This window comes from Rana temporaria, chromosome 5 (assembly GCF_905171775.1).
Source record: "Rana temporaria chromosome 5, aRanTem1.1, whole genome shotgun sequence".
Taxonomy (NCBI): Eukaryota; Metazoa; Chordata; class Amphibia; order Anura; family Ranidae; genus Rana; species Rana temporaria.
Window position 1 is genome coordinate 7,132,508 of NC_053493.1, and position 12,776 is coordinate 7,145,283.

Consider the following 12,776-nt stretch of genomic DNA (forward strand, 5'->3'; position numbering starts at 1 on the left):
GGGCCCCTGACCATCAAACCTACTACCATCTGGACCCCTGACCATCACACCTACTACCATCTGGGCCCCTGACCATCACACCTACTACCATCTGGACCCCTGACCGTCACACCTACTACCATCTGGACCCCTGACCATCACACCTACTACCATCTGAACCCCTGACCATCACACCTACTACCATCTGGACCCTTGACCATCACACCTACTACCATCTGGACCCTTGACCATCACACCTACTACCATCTGGACCCTTGACCATCACACCTACTACCATCTGGGCCCCTGACCATCACACCTACTACCATCTGGACCCCTGACCATCACACCTACTACCCTCTGGACCCCTGACCATCACACCTACTACCATCTGGACCCCTGACCATCACACCTACTACCATCTGGACCTCTGACCATCACATCTACTACCATCTGGACCCCTGACCATCATACCTACTACCATCTGGACCCCTGACCATCACACCTACTACCATCTGGACCCCTGACCATCACACCTACTACCCTCTGGACCCCTGACCATCACACCTACTACCATCTGGACCCCTGACCATCACACCTACTACCATCTGGACCTCTGACCATCACATCTACTACCATCTGGACCCCTGACCATCATACCTACTACCATCTGGACCCCTGACCATCACACCTACTACCATCTGGACCCTTTACCAGCACACCTACTACCATCTGGACCCCTGACCATCACACCTACTACCATCTGGGCCCCTGACCATCACACCTACTACCATCTGAACCCCTGACCATCACACCTACTACCATCTGGACCCTTTACCAGCACTCCTACTACCATCTGGGCCCCTGACCATCACACCTACTACCATCTGGACCCCTGACCATCACACCTACTACCATCTGGACCCCTGACCATCACACCTACTACCATCTGGGCCCCTGACCATCACACCTACTACCATCTGGACCTCTGACCATCACACCTACTACCATCTGGGCCCCTGACCATCACACCTACTACCATCTGGGCCCCTGACCATCACACCTACTACCATCTGGGCCCCTGACCATCACACCTACTACCATCTGGGCCCCTGACCATCACACCTACTAGCATCTGGGCCCCTGACCATCACACCTACTACCATCTGGACCCCTGACCATCACACCTACTACCATCTGGACCCCTGACCATCACACCTACTACCATCTGGACCCCTGACCATCACACCTACTACCATCTGGACCCATGACCATCACACCTACTACCATCTGGACCCCTGACCATCACACCTACTACCATCTGGGCCCCTGACCATCACACCTACTACCATCTGGGCCCCTGACCATCACACCTACTACCATCTGGACCCCTGACCATCACACCTACTACCATCTGGACCCCTGACCATCACATCTACTACCATCTGGACCCCTGACCATCACACCTACTACCATCTGACCATCACACCTACTACCATCTGAACCCCTGACCATCACACCTACTACCATCTGGACCCCTGACCATCACACCTACTACCATCTGACCATCACACCTACTACCATCTGAACCCCTGACCATCACACCTACTACCATCTGGACCCCTGACCATCACTCCTACTACCATCTGGACCCCTGACCATCACACCTACTACCATCTGGACCCCTGACCATCACACCTACTACCATCTGGGCCCCTGACCATCACACCTACTACCATCTGACCATCACACCTACTACCATCTGGACCCCTGACCATCACACCTACTACCATCTGGGCCCCTGACCATCACACCTACTACCATCTGGACCCCTGACCATCACACCTACTACCATCTGGACCCCTGACCATCACACCTACTACCATCTGGACCTCTGACCATCACACCTACTACCATCTGGACCCCTGACCATCACACCTACTACCATCTGGACCCCTGACCATCACACCTACTACCATCTGGACCCCTGACCATCATACCTACTACCATCTGGACCCCTGACCATCACACCTACTACCATCTGGACCCTTTACCAGCACACCTACTACCATCTGGACCCCTGACCATCACACCTACTACCATCTGGGCCCCTGACCATCACACCTACTACCATCTGAACCCCTGACCATCACACCTATTACCATCTGGACCCCAAGATCCCTTGTATCAGGGAACAGACGATCAATGACGGCGCCACTGTGAAGAACGGGGAAGGTTTGTTTACACACAGCTCTCCTTGTTCTTCAGCTCCTGTGACCGATCGCGGGACACCGGCGGCAATCGGGTCTGCGGGGGCCCACGGTCACGGAGCTTCGGACCGGGTCGTGGGCACGTGCCCGCGACCCACGGGCTGGGCATTTAACAATCACGTACAGGTACGTGATTGTGCCCAGCCGTGCCATTCTGCCGACGTATATCAGCGTTAGGCGGTCCTTAAGTGGTTAAGACGGCTCTCATTCACTTACATTGATTTTTCTCATGTACCACGACTTGGGGCAACTTGAAGTCCAATTCTCCCCTGTGTGAACCGGCTCTTACTTTACTGTTTATTTTTAATTAGATTGTATTTTCCCCAAAAAATTGCATTTTGAAAGACCGCTGCGCAAATGCAGTGTGACATAAAATATTGCAACAACCGCCATTTTATTCTCTAGGGCAGGGGTCTCCAAACATTCTAAAAAAAGGGCCGGTTTATTGTCCTTCATACTCTAAGAGGGCCGGACTACGGCCAGCAGGAGTGGAAATTTTCCTGGCATCAGTGGGAGTAAGCATTGCCACATTTGGTACTAGGGGGAGGAACAGTGCCCAGTCCTTGGTATCATAGGGAGGAATAGTACACCATTTTTGGTGTCATTGGAAGAAATGATGCCCCATTGTTGGTGGCAGAATAGTGTCTTGTATCAGCGGGAGGAATAGTGCCCAAAGGGCCAGAAAAAGGCAAGCAGAGCGCCACATCCGGCCCTCGGGGCCACTGCTCTAGGGTCTCTGCTAAAAAAAAATACTGATTTTAAAGAGGAAGTAAACCCTGCAGTCCCTATGTTGCTTTTCATATATTTATTTGTACTCACTTTTTAGCAAACATTACATAGTCTAATAGCACACAATAGCCAATTACCGTATATACTCGAGTATAAGCCGAGTTTTTCAGCACTTTTTTTGGTGCTGAAAATGCCCCCCTCGGCTTATACTCGAGTCACCTTTTTGCACCTGATCTCCCGGACTTTGGGGACCCGGCACCGGCCGGCCGTAGGTCTCCTGAACACATGTAGCCCCCCTCTTCCTCTACAAGTGTGCAAAGCTTTCTCTCCGGGGGACCTAAAGCCGGGGAGCACCGATTTTTCAAAGCCGGGCACCCCTTCCATAGACTCCCATGTTAAACTGTAATTTCTCTGGTGATTTTGGGGACCCGGTATCGGCCGGCCGTAGGTCCCCTGGACCCGGAACTTGTAGCCCCATTTCTCCACTACAAGTGTGCAAAGTTTGTTGTCTGGGGGACCTACGGCTGGGGAGCACCGATTTTTCAAAGCCGGGCACCCCTTCCCCATAGACTCCTATGTTAAACATCAGTCTAGTCATGGGCACAGTGAGGCATGGGCACAGTGAGGCATGCACAGGGAGGCATGCACAGGGACACAGTGAGGCATGCACAGGGACACAGTGAGGCATGCACAGGGACACAGTGAGGCAAGCACAGGGACACAGTGAGGCAAGCACAGGGACACAGTGAGGCATGCACAGGGACACAGTGAGGCATGCACAGGGACACAGTGAGGCATGCACAGGGACACAGTGAGGCATGCAGATGGACATCCTAGGCTTATACTCGAGTCAATACGTTTTCCCATTTTTTTTGTGGTAAAATTAGGTGCCTCAGCTTATACTCGAGTATTTACGGTACTTACTTTTTTTTTGTAACTTTGATTTTTTTTTTTATATCAAGACCACCTTCAGTATGGTTTTCTCAGCCCATGTAGAATATAATTTCTGCCCTTTCATGTTTCCCTTCACTGTAATCTGCGGTAACCGAGCACCGCCACTTATAGCTGACCTGTTGCATTGTTTGATCACCTCTGCGGTTTTTATTTTGTTTACGCTATAAACAAAAATAGAGCGACCATTTTGAAAAAAATTTTTTTTTTTTTTGCTATAATATCCCCCAAAAATATATAAAAACACGTTTTTTTCCTTAGTTTAGTCCGATACGTATTCTTCTACAGATTTTTGATAAAAATAAACGTTTATCAATTGGTTTGCGCAAAAGTTATAGCGTCCACCAAATAGGGTATAGTTTTATGGCATTTTTATTATTATTTTTTTACTAGTAATGGCCGCGATCAGCGTTTTTTTTCATGACTGCGACATTATGGTGGACACATCGGACACTTTTGACATATTTTTGGGACCATTGTCCTTTATACAGCGGAAAGTGCTATAAAAATGCACTGATTACTGTGAAAATGACAATGTCGGTGAAAGGGTTAACCACTAGGGGACGCTAAGGGGTTAAGTGTGACCTAAGGGAGTGATTCTTACTGTAGGGGGGCGTGGCTGGACGTGTGACGTCACTGATCATCGTTCCCTATAACGGGGAACAGACGATCAGTGACAAGCCACAGAGAAGAACGGGGAAGGTTTTTTTTACACTCACCTCTCCCCGTTCTTTAGCTCCTGTGACCGATCGCGTGACACCGGCGGCGATCGGGTCCGCGGTCACGGAGCTTCGGACCGGGTCGCGAGCGTTCCACCGGCGATGCACACGCGACCCATGGCTGGACACTTAAAGGGCAACGTACCTGTACGTGCCTGTGCACAGCCGTGCCATTCTGCCGACGTAGATCGGCGTTGGGCGGTCCTTAAGTGGTTAACCGCGTTACTCATAAACCAAGGTTCCTAATCTCCCGTTTACTGTTATCATTGAAAGAGAAAGTAAAAGATAATCCCAAATTTTGGGTTGTCCCTAGAAACGTAATAGATGGGAAATCTTCCAATGGGGACACTAGTTCTGGTCACCAGGGGGGGTCCCAGAGAATTTCCATTAATTTGGTGGGATTTCCTCTCACTTCCTGTTTGGCTATGGGACAGGAAATTAAAGGAAATCTCCGCAATGGTGAAAAAAATCTGTCTAGACCAAAAATTGTCTATAGTTCTACTTTAGGAGGAAAAAAAAAATCAAACACCTCCTGTAGTATATCCACCGGCTCTGACACTATACAGTATGTTCTGTGCAGGCTCTTTGGAGATGTCAGGGGCCACAATTGAGGTCCCCAATATTTACTAAGTATACAGCCACTGCCTTGGGGGTTCCCTGCAGGGCAGGACTTAGGGTGGCGGGGGACCCTGGGCTTAATAATCGAAGGGGCCCCCTGGAGCAGAGAAGCGGGGGGGGGGGTTGTTACCGCGATCGATCATAGTTGTTGAGGGGGGGTAAGTTGTTGAGCCCGCTGACCGCCAATCAAAGTTGTTGAGCAGGGGGGGAAGCCACTGGATGGACTTCTTACCTCTTCCCAGGGCTGCCTTCAGTAATTTTGGGGCCCCTTACACAGCTGCAGTGAAGGAGCCCCCTGGAGAATCAAAGTTGTTGAGCAGGGGGGGAGCCACTGGATGGACTTCTTACCTCTTCCCAGGGCTGCCTTCAGTAATTTTGGGGCCCCTTACACAGCTGCAGTGAAGGAGCCCCCTGGAGAATCAAAGTTGTTGAGCAGGGGGGGAAGCCACTGGATGGACTTCTTACCTCTTCCCAGGGCTGCCTTCAGTAATTTTGGGGCCCCTTACACAGCTGCAGTGAAGGAGCCCCCTGGAGAATCAAAGTTGTTGAGCAGGGGGGGAAGCCACTGGATGGACTTCTTACCTCTTCCCAGGGCTGCCTTCAGTAATTTTGGGGCCCCTTACACAGCTGCAGTGAAGGAGCCCCCTGGAGAATCAAAGTTGTTGAGCAGGGGGGGAAGCCACTGGATGGACTTCTTACCTCTTCCCAGGGCTGCCTTCAGTAATTTTGGGGCCCCTTACACAGCTGCAGTGAAGGAGCCCCCTGGAGAATCAAAGTTGTTGAGCAGGGGGGGAAGCCACTGGATGGACTTCTTACCTCTTCCCAGGGCTGCCTTCAGTAATTTTGGGGCCCCTTACACAGCTGCAGTGAAGGAGCCCCCTGGAGAATCAAAGTTGTTGAGTGGGGGAGGGGGGGCTGGAGGCTGCCGAGAATTACATCCATCCACCGAAGTTGTTGAGCGGGTGGGGTGCCAAGGATTACATCCATTCACCGAAGTTGTTGAGAGGGGGGGATTGCCGAAATTGCCACGAAATTGCGGGAGGGGGTTGCTGCGATTGCCGCGAACGGGGGATTGCTGCGAAATTGCGGGAGGGAATTGCCACCATTGCTGCGAATTTGCTGGAGGGGATTGCCGCAAAATTGCGGGAGGGGTTGCCGCGATTGCCACGAACGGGGGGTTGCCGCGATTGAGCCCGGGGGCCCCCTATTGGGCGGGCCCATGGGCTTGAGCCCAGTCAAGCCCAATGGTAAGTCCTGCCCTGGTTCCCTGTAGCCCTTGGGGCCCCCTTGTGTGTACGTTTTCTTCGGGAAGGACCTGATTTGTATACACAAGAGTAGTATTTGGCTGAGGAGTCGCTGCGCTAATAATGAAGACATCTGCCAGGAGTTCCTTCCCGGCGTTTTGGCCGGAGCATCCCCTGACTAAGCTGGTAGATGTCTTACACTAATTAAATAATTAAAAAGTAATCAATCACATTTGACACGGTTTCAGCACCGGCAGAGCTTCAGGGATGAGATTTATTTATTTCTTTTTTGCTGGTTCTCCTCCTCCTTCTACTCCTCCTCCTCCTCCATATGGAGGAGGCTAATATTACAGGGACACCCAGAGTTTGGCAAATTCAAGTTCTCCCCGGATTATTAACCCCGTCATCATGGAGACGTTTTCATACTTTCCAAACATGAATGGGCTGTTGCAAGTCTTTGCTGTTGTATTATGTCTTTGTATGATGTAGTATTAACCACTTCCATACCGGGGGGCATTTATACACCTTCCCGCCCAGACCAATTTTTAGCTTTCAGCGCTGTTGCAATTTGAATGACAATTGCGCGGTCATGCTACACTGTACCCAAACTCAATTTTTATCATTTTGTACCCAAAAATAGAGCTTACTTTTGGTGGTATTTGATCACCTCTGGGATATTTATTTTCTGCAAAAAAAAAAAAAAAAATTACCGAAAATTTAGAAAAAATACTTTTTTTTTGTTTCTATTATAAAACATTGTAAATAAGTACGTTTTCTCCTTCACTGATGGGCACTGATGGTACTGCACTGATAAGGCGGCACTGATGGGCACCGATGAGGTGGCACTGATGTGGTGGCATTGATGGGCACTAATATGCGGCACGGATGGGCACTGATGGGCGGCATGGATGGGCTTGGATAGGCGGCACGGATGGGCACGGATAGGTGGCACGGATGGGCACGGATAGGCGCACGGATGGGCACGGATAGGCGGCACGGATGGGCACTGATAGGTGGCACGGATGGGCATAGATGGGCACTATTGTATGTGTTTTACTAATGGATGCCAATCAGTGCCAAACAATGCCTGCCAATCAGTGATGCCGATTGTGGGCACTGATTGGCATCCATTGTGGCACTGATTGGCATCCATTTTTTGTGTCCTCATCCCTGGTGGTCTAGGGTGGCATACCTTTATTTTTATTTTTTTAATTCCTGGTGGTCCAGTGGGCATCCTCGGGGGGGCTGTGCTGATAATCGATCAGCACAAACCCCACCCCTGTCACAGGAGCAGCCGATCGGCTCTCCTCTACTCGCCTTTGACAGACGCGAGTGAGGAAAAGCCGATTACTGGCTTTTCCTGTTTACATCGTGATCAGCCGTGATTGGACATGGCTGATCACGTGGTAAAGAGTCTCCGGGGGCGCGCAGCGGCTCAGAATCCTGAGGACGTCATATGACGTCCAGTCAGGATTCTACAACCACTTTGCCGCCGTCAGTTTGTCATTGGCGGGCGGCAAGTGGTTAAATGTATCCCTCACTGGAGACCCCTGAACTCCATCATTTCCAGGGGGGTCCACATCATTATGGCCATAAAGTATAGCACTATGGGTTCCCTAAGGTTATTACCATTCTGACAATTTAGTGATTTACAGTGAAATCTCTAATTCAGTGGTTCTCAACCTGGGGGTCGGGACCCCCATGGGGGTCAAATAATAATTTGCCAGGAGTCACCAAATCCTGGGCTGTTCCTGAAGCCCGAACCGCTCTCCCAACCTTTTTCGTGGCTGCCCATCAGGGCTGTCCCTGGAGCCCTCCGCCACTTCACAGCATGGGTGGAGGGGGGGCACAGACTAGAGGTCAGCTGACTGGTGAGGAATGTGAAGTGGGAGGGGCTGGAGGAGACCCCATATCCTGATTTTGGCATAGGTGTCATTGCTGCGAGACACCCACCACAGAGCTGGAAACACAGTGAGTAACGGCACTGCCACTCATCCCACCCACCCCCCCCCCCCCCCCAACCAAGGAGTAAGAAAAGGAATAAAAATAGAGAATACACAGAAGGGAGATGAAAAAAGGGGGAGGAACAAAGAAAAAGGGAGAGAAAGTATAAGAGAAAGAGCTAGAAAGAGGGATGGGGAAAAACGAAAAATAAATTAGGATAGAGAGAGATAAAAGAGAAAAAAAGGAGAAGAAAGAGAAAGATTGGTACATCCTAAAATGTACCATAAGGGTTTTTAATACTGTACAAGAGGAAAGGACTAAATATCCGTGGGTTAGGGGCGCAAATTACTCATCTTGCCTTGGGTACTGACAACCAACGCTACGAAAATAATTTTACTGTTAGGGGTCCCCACACATTGGGAAATTTTATTAAGGGGTCCCGACCCTAGAATGGTTGAGAACCACTGCTCTAATTGAACTGTACAAAGGAAGAGGAGGCGCCATGGACCTCGAGTGGGAGGAGTAACAGCTCTGGGGGGGGGTACTGCCCTGACATATGCACATGTGTACATTTCAGCTTGAGCTACTGAGCTCTGTAAGCGAGGAGCTAGTGAGAATTTCAAAATGTGAAGGATTGCCTATCTTCTAGGGAATGTAGGGCTGAAAACGTTGTATCTTGGCAGATGTTTATCAGGCTTCAGGAGTGTGCCCCTTTGTACTCATCCTGAATGATGATTTCCCTCGTTTGCAGTAATCCTCTCTGTTTTTCAACAGTGTAAGAAGAAGCACACATTGCTGTGCCCACACTATGCCCGAAACGGCACTTGCCCAGATGGAGCCAAGTGCAAATTGCAGCACCGCCAAAAGAAGAGGCGAGTGGAAAGCCAAACACCAGAACACCCGCCGCCAATCTCTAAGCAAAGGCGGAAATCAAAGGAGGATTCTGGGTAAGAAAACAAAACTGATGAATCCTCACCCATCAAATGTGATTTAGGAATACATTGTGAAATGTAGGGTGACAATGATCAGGGCCGCCATCAGGGGGGTACAGGCAGTACACATGTAAGGGGCCCGGATGGCAACCCCCCTTTTTTTTTTTGTAAGCGGTCCGGAGGTCCCCAGGCCCCCTGGATGACAACCCCCCCCCTTTTTTTTATAAATGTTTTTATATATATATATATATATATATATATATATATATATATATATATATATATTTTTTTTTTTTATTAAAGGGCCCAGAGGTCCCCAGGGCTCCGGATGGCAACCCCCCCCTTTTTTTATAAAACAATTAAAACATTTTCTTTAATATATTTTTTTATATATATTTTTATTTATTTATTATTATTATTTTATAAAGAAAAAGAAAATTTTTTTTTTTTTTATATATAGTTTTTATTTATTTTTATTAAAGGGCCCAAAGGTCCCCAGGGCCCAGGATGGCTACCCCCCCTTTTTTGTAAAGAGCCCCCCCGCTTCTCAATTTTCTCAATATCATATATAAAGGGCATTAGTTTGGCCGGAGCTGGCCACTCAGGAGCTCCTTCGCATTCTCTGATTCTTCCCTTTCACCTGAGATCATTTGACTGGCGGCTGCTGTGGGTTTAAAGCCATAACTTTTTTTTTTCTTTTTAGATTTGGTTTGAGTAAGGAATTTTTTTAATCCATGTCTGTCTTTTTGTTGTGTGTCCCATATAAGGAATGTCTGCAGTCTCTGACCATCTCCTGTACTATGTCTGCAGTCTCTAACCATCTCCTGTAGTACGTCTGCAGTCTCTGACCATCTCCTGTACCATGTCTGCAGTCTCTGATCATCTCTTGTACGATGTCTGCAGTCTCTGACCATTTCCTGTAGTGTGTCTGCAGTCTCTGACAGTCTCCTGTAGTGTGTCTGCAGTCTCTGACAGGCTCCTGTAGTGTGTCTGCAGTCTCTGACCGTCTCCTGTAGTGTGTCTGCAGTCTCTGACCGTCTCCTGTAGTGTGTCTGCAGTCTCTGACCCTCTCCTGTAGTGTGTCTGCAGTCTCTGACCCTTTTCTTTAGCATTATGTTCTTGGTTGAATGTTCTGTGTGGCCTTTTGGTGCCATCAGGGGCTGCACTTGGGGCCCCTGTATTAGGTAAGTTGACTATCCTGCAACGTAATAATAATGTGTCTTCCCCGATGTCTGTGTTTTATTTCCTGCAGAGACCAACCACGAGCGGAGGGTCCTGGAAATGTCTCTTCCTGTGATGACGGGCACTCTGATGACTGCAGGGGGCTGATCAGTTGTCCTTCCTTCATCTCCCTGGGCTCTTCCCATAGCAGTGAACCTGCGCCCTCTTCGGATAGGAGGAAACCCGCCGAGGACACAGGTAACGGCCTCTCCCAACTATACAACTCTACTGCTATCCATAGTCCTCCTTTCCCAACATGAACTCACCGGCGTCCCCAGAATAAACCACACACCCCCCCCCCCCCCCCCCGGTGCGAATATGTCCTCGCAGAATACGCGCCATCGAAAATGTCTTCCATCGCTTTGTGTGTTTAACCACTTAAGACCCGGACCTTTAGGCAGCTAAAGGATCTGGCCAGTTTTTACGATTCGGCACTGCGTCGCTTTAACTGACAATTGGCATGCTTTTTTTCCCCACAAATAGAGCTTTCTTTTGGTGGTATTTGATCACCTCTGCTGTTTTTATTTTTTGCGCTATAAACAAAAATAGAGCGACAATTTTGAAAAAAAATGCAATATTTTTTACTTTTTGCTATAATAAATATCCCCAAAAATATATAAAAAAAAAAAAAAATTCCTCAGTTTAGGCCGATACGTATTCTTCTACCTATTTTTGGGGGAAAAAATCGCAATAAGCGTTTATCGGTTGGTTTGCGCAAAATTTATAGAGTTTACAAAATAGGGGATATTTTTATTGCATTTTTATAAAAAATAAATTTTTTACTACTAATGGCGGCGATCAGCGATTTTTTTCGTGACTGCGACATTATGGCGGACGCTTCGGACAATTTTGACAAATTTTTGGGACCATTGTCATTTTCACAGCAAAAAATGCTATAAAAATGCACTGATTACTGTGAAAATGACAGTTGCAGTTTGGGAGTTAACCACAAGGGGGCGTAGAGGGGTTAAGTGTGACCTCATCTGTGTTTCGAACTGTAGGGGGTGTGGCTGTAGGTGTGACGTCCTCGATTGTGTTTCCCTATATCAGGGAACACACGATCGTTCACGGCGCCACAGTGAAGAACGGGGAAGCTGTGTTTACACACACCTCTCCCCGTTCTTCAGCTCCGGGGACCGTTCGCGGGACTCCAGCGGCGATTGGGTCTGCGGGTCCCGCGGTCACGGAGTTTCGGACCGGGTCGAGCCCGCGACCCACGGCTGGGCACTTAAAGAGGACGTACCTGTACGTACATGTGCCCAGCCGTGCCATTCTGCCGACGTATGTGTGCAGGAGGCGGTCCTTAAGCGGTTAAAGTGGAACTCCAGAAAGGTTATCCTCTCACCTATAGAGAGGAGAAGGGCTGTTTATCTCTATTGGAGGAGGAAAGCACCAAAAATAGGCCTTGGCTCTAGGCAAGAAAATGATTGGCTACCGGCTTGTATGGAAGAGGAAATGATAAAAATAGACATTTTGTAACATTAACCACTTGCTTACTGGGCACAGGCGAAATTTCAGCTTTCAGCACTGTCGCGCTTTAACTGACAATTGCGCGGTCGTGCGACTGGCTCCCAAACAAAATTGGCGTTCTTTTTTCACCACAAATAGATCTTTCTTTTGCTGGTATTTGATCACCTCTGTGGTTTTTCGTTTTTGCGCTATAAACAAAAATAGAGCGACAATTTTGAAAAAAAACACTATTTTTTACATATTTTTGGTGAATATATAGATGTGCCTTCGCTATGGATGTCCACAGGTCTGGGGAGACTTGCTCTAGGTCAGGGGTCTCCAAACTTTCTAAACAAAGGGCCAGTTTACTGTCCTTCAGGCTTGAGGGGGGGGGGGGGGGGCAAAAATTGGTGTCAGTGGGAGGAATAGTGCCCCATCATTGGTGTCAGTGGGAGGAATAGTGTCCCATCATTGGTGTCCGTGGGAGGAATAGTGCCCCATCATTGGTGTCAGTGGGAGGAATAGTGTCCCATCATTGGTGTCAGTGGGAGGAATAGTGTCCCATCATTGGTGTCCGTGGGAGGAATAGTGTCCCATCATTGGTATCAGTGGGAGGAATAGTGTCCCATCATTGGTGTCAGTGGGAGGAATAGTGTCCCATCATTGGTGTCAGTGGGAGGAATAGTGTCCCATTATTGGTGTCAGTGGGAGGAATAGTAC

The 12,776-nt window shown here is 48.9% G+C and overlaps 1 protein-coding gene across 2 annotated transcripts in view; it reads left to right on the plus strand.

Annotated features, from left to right (window-relative positions):
* ZC3H3 (zinc finger CCCH-type containing 3) overlaps positions 1-12,776 on the plus strand; it is a 298,560-nt gene that overhangs the window by 254,560 nt on the left and 31,224 nt on the right. Inside the window, exons 10-11 of one of the 2 annotated variants that reach the window (XM_040352126.1) lie at positions 9,229-9,401; positions 10,639-10,805. In XM_040352126.1, coding sequence (XP_040208060.1) covers positions 9,229-9,401; positions 10,639-10,805 — 340 coding nt within the window. Of the gene's footprint in view, positions 1-9,228; positions 9,402-10,638; positions 10,904-12,776 lie in introns of those variants that run through there. The other variant, XM_040352125.1, reaches the window with a different exon arrangement.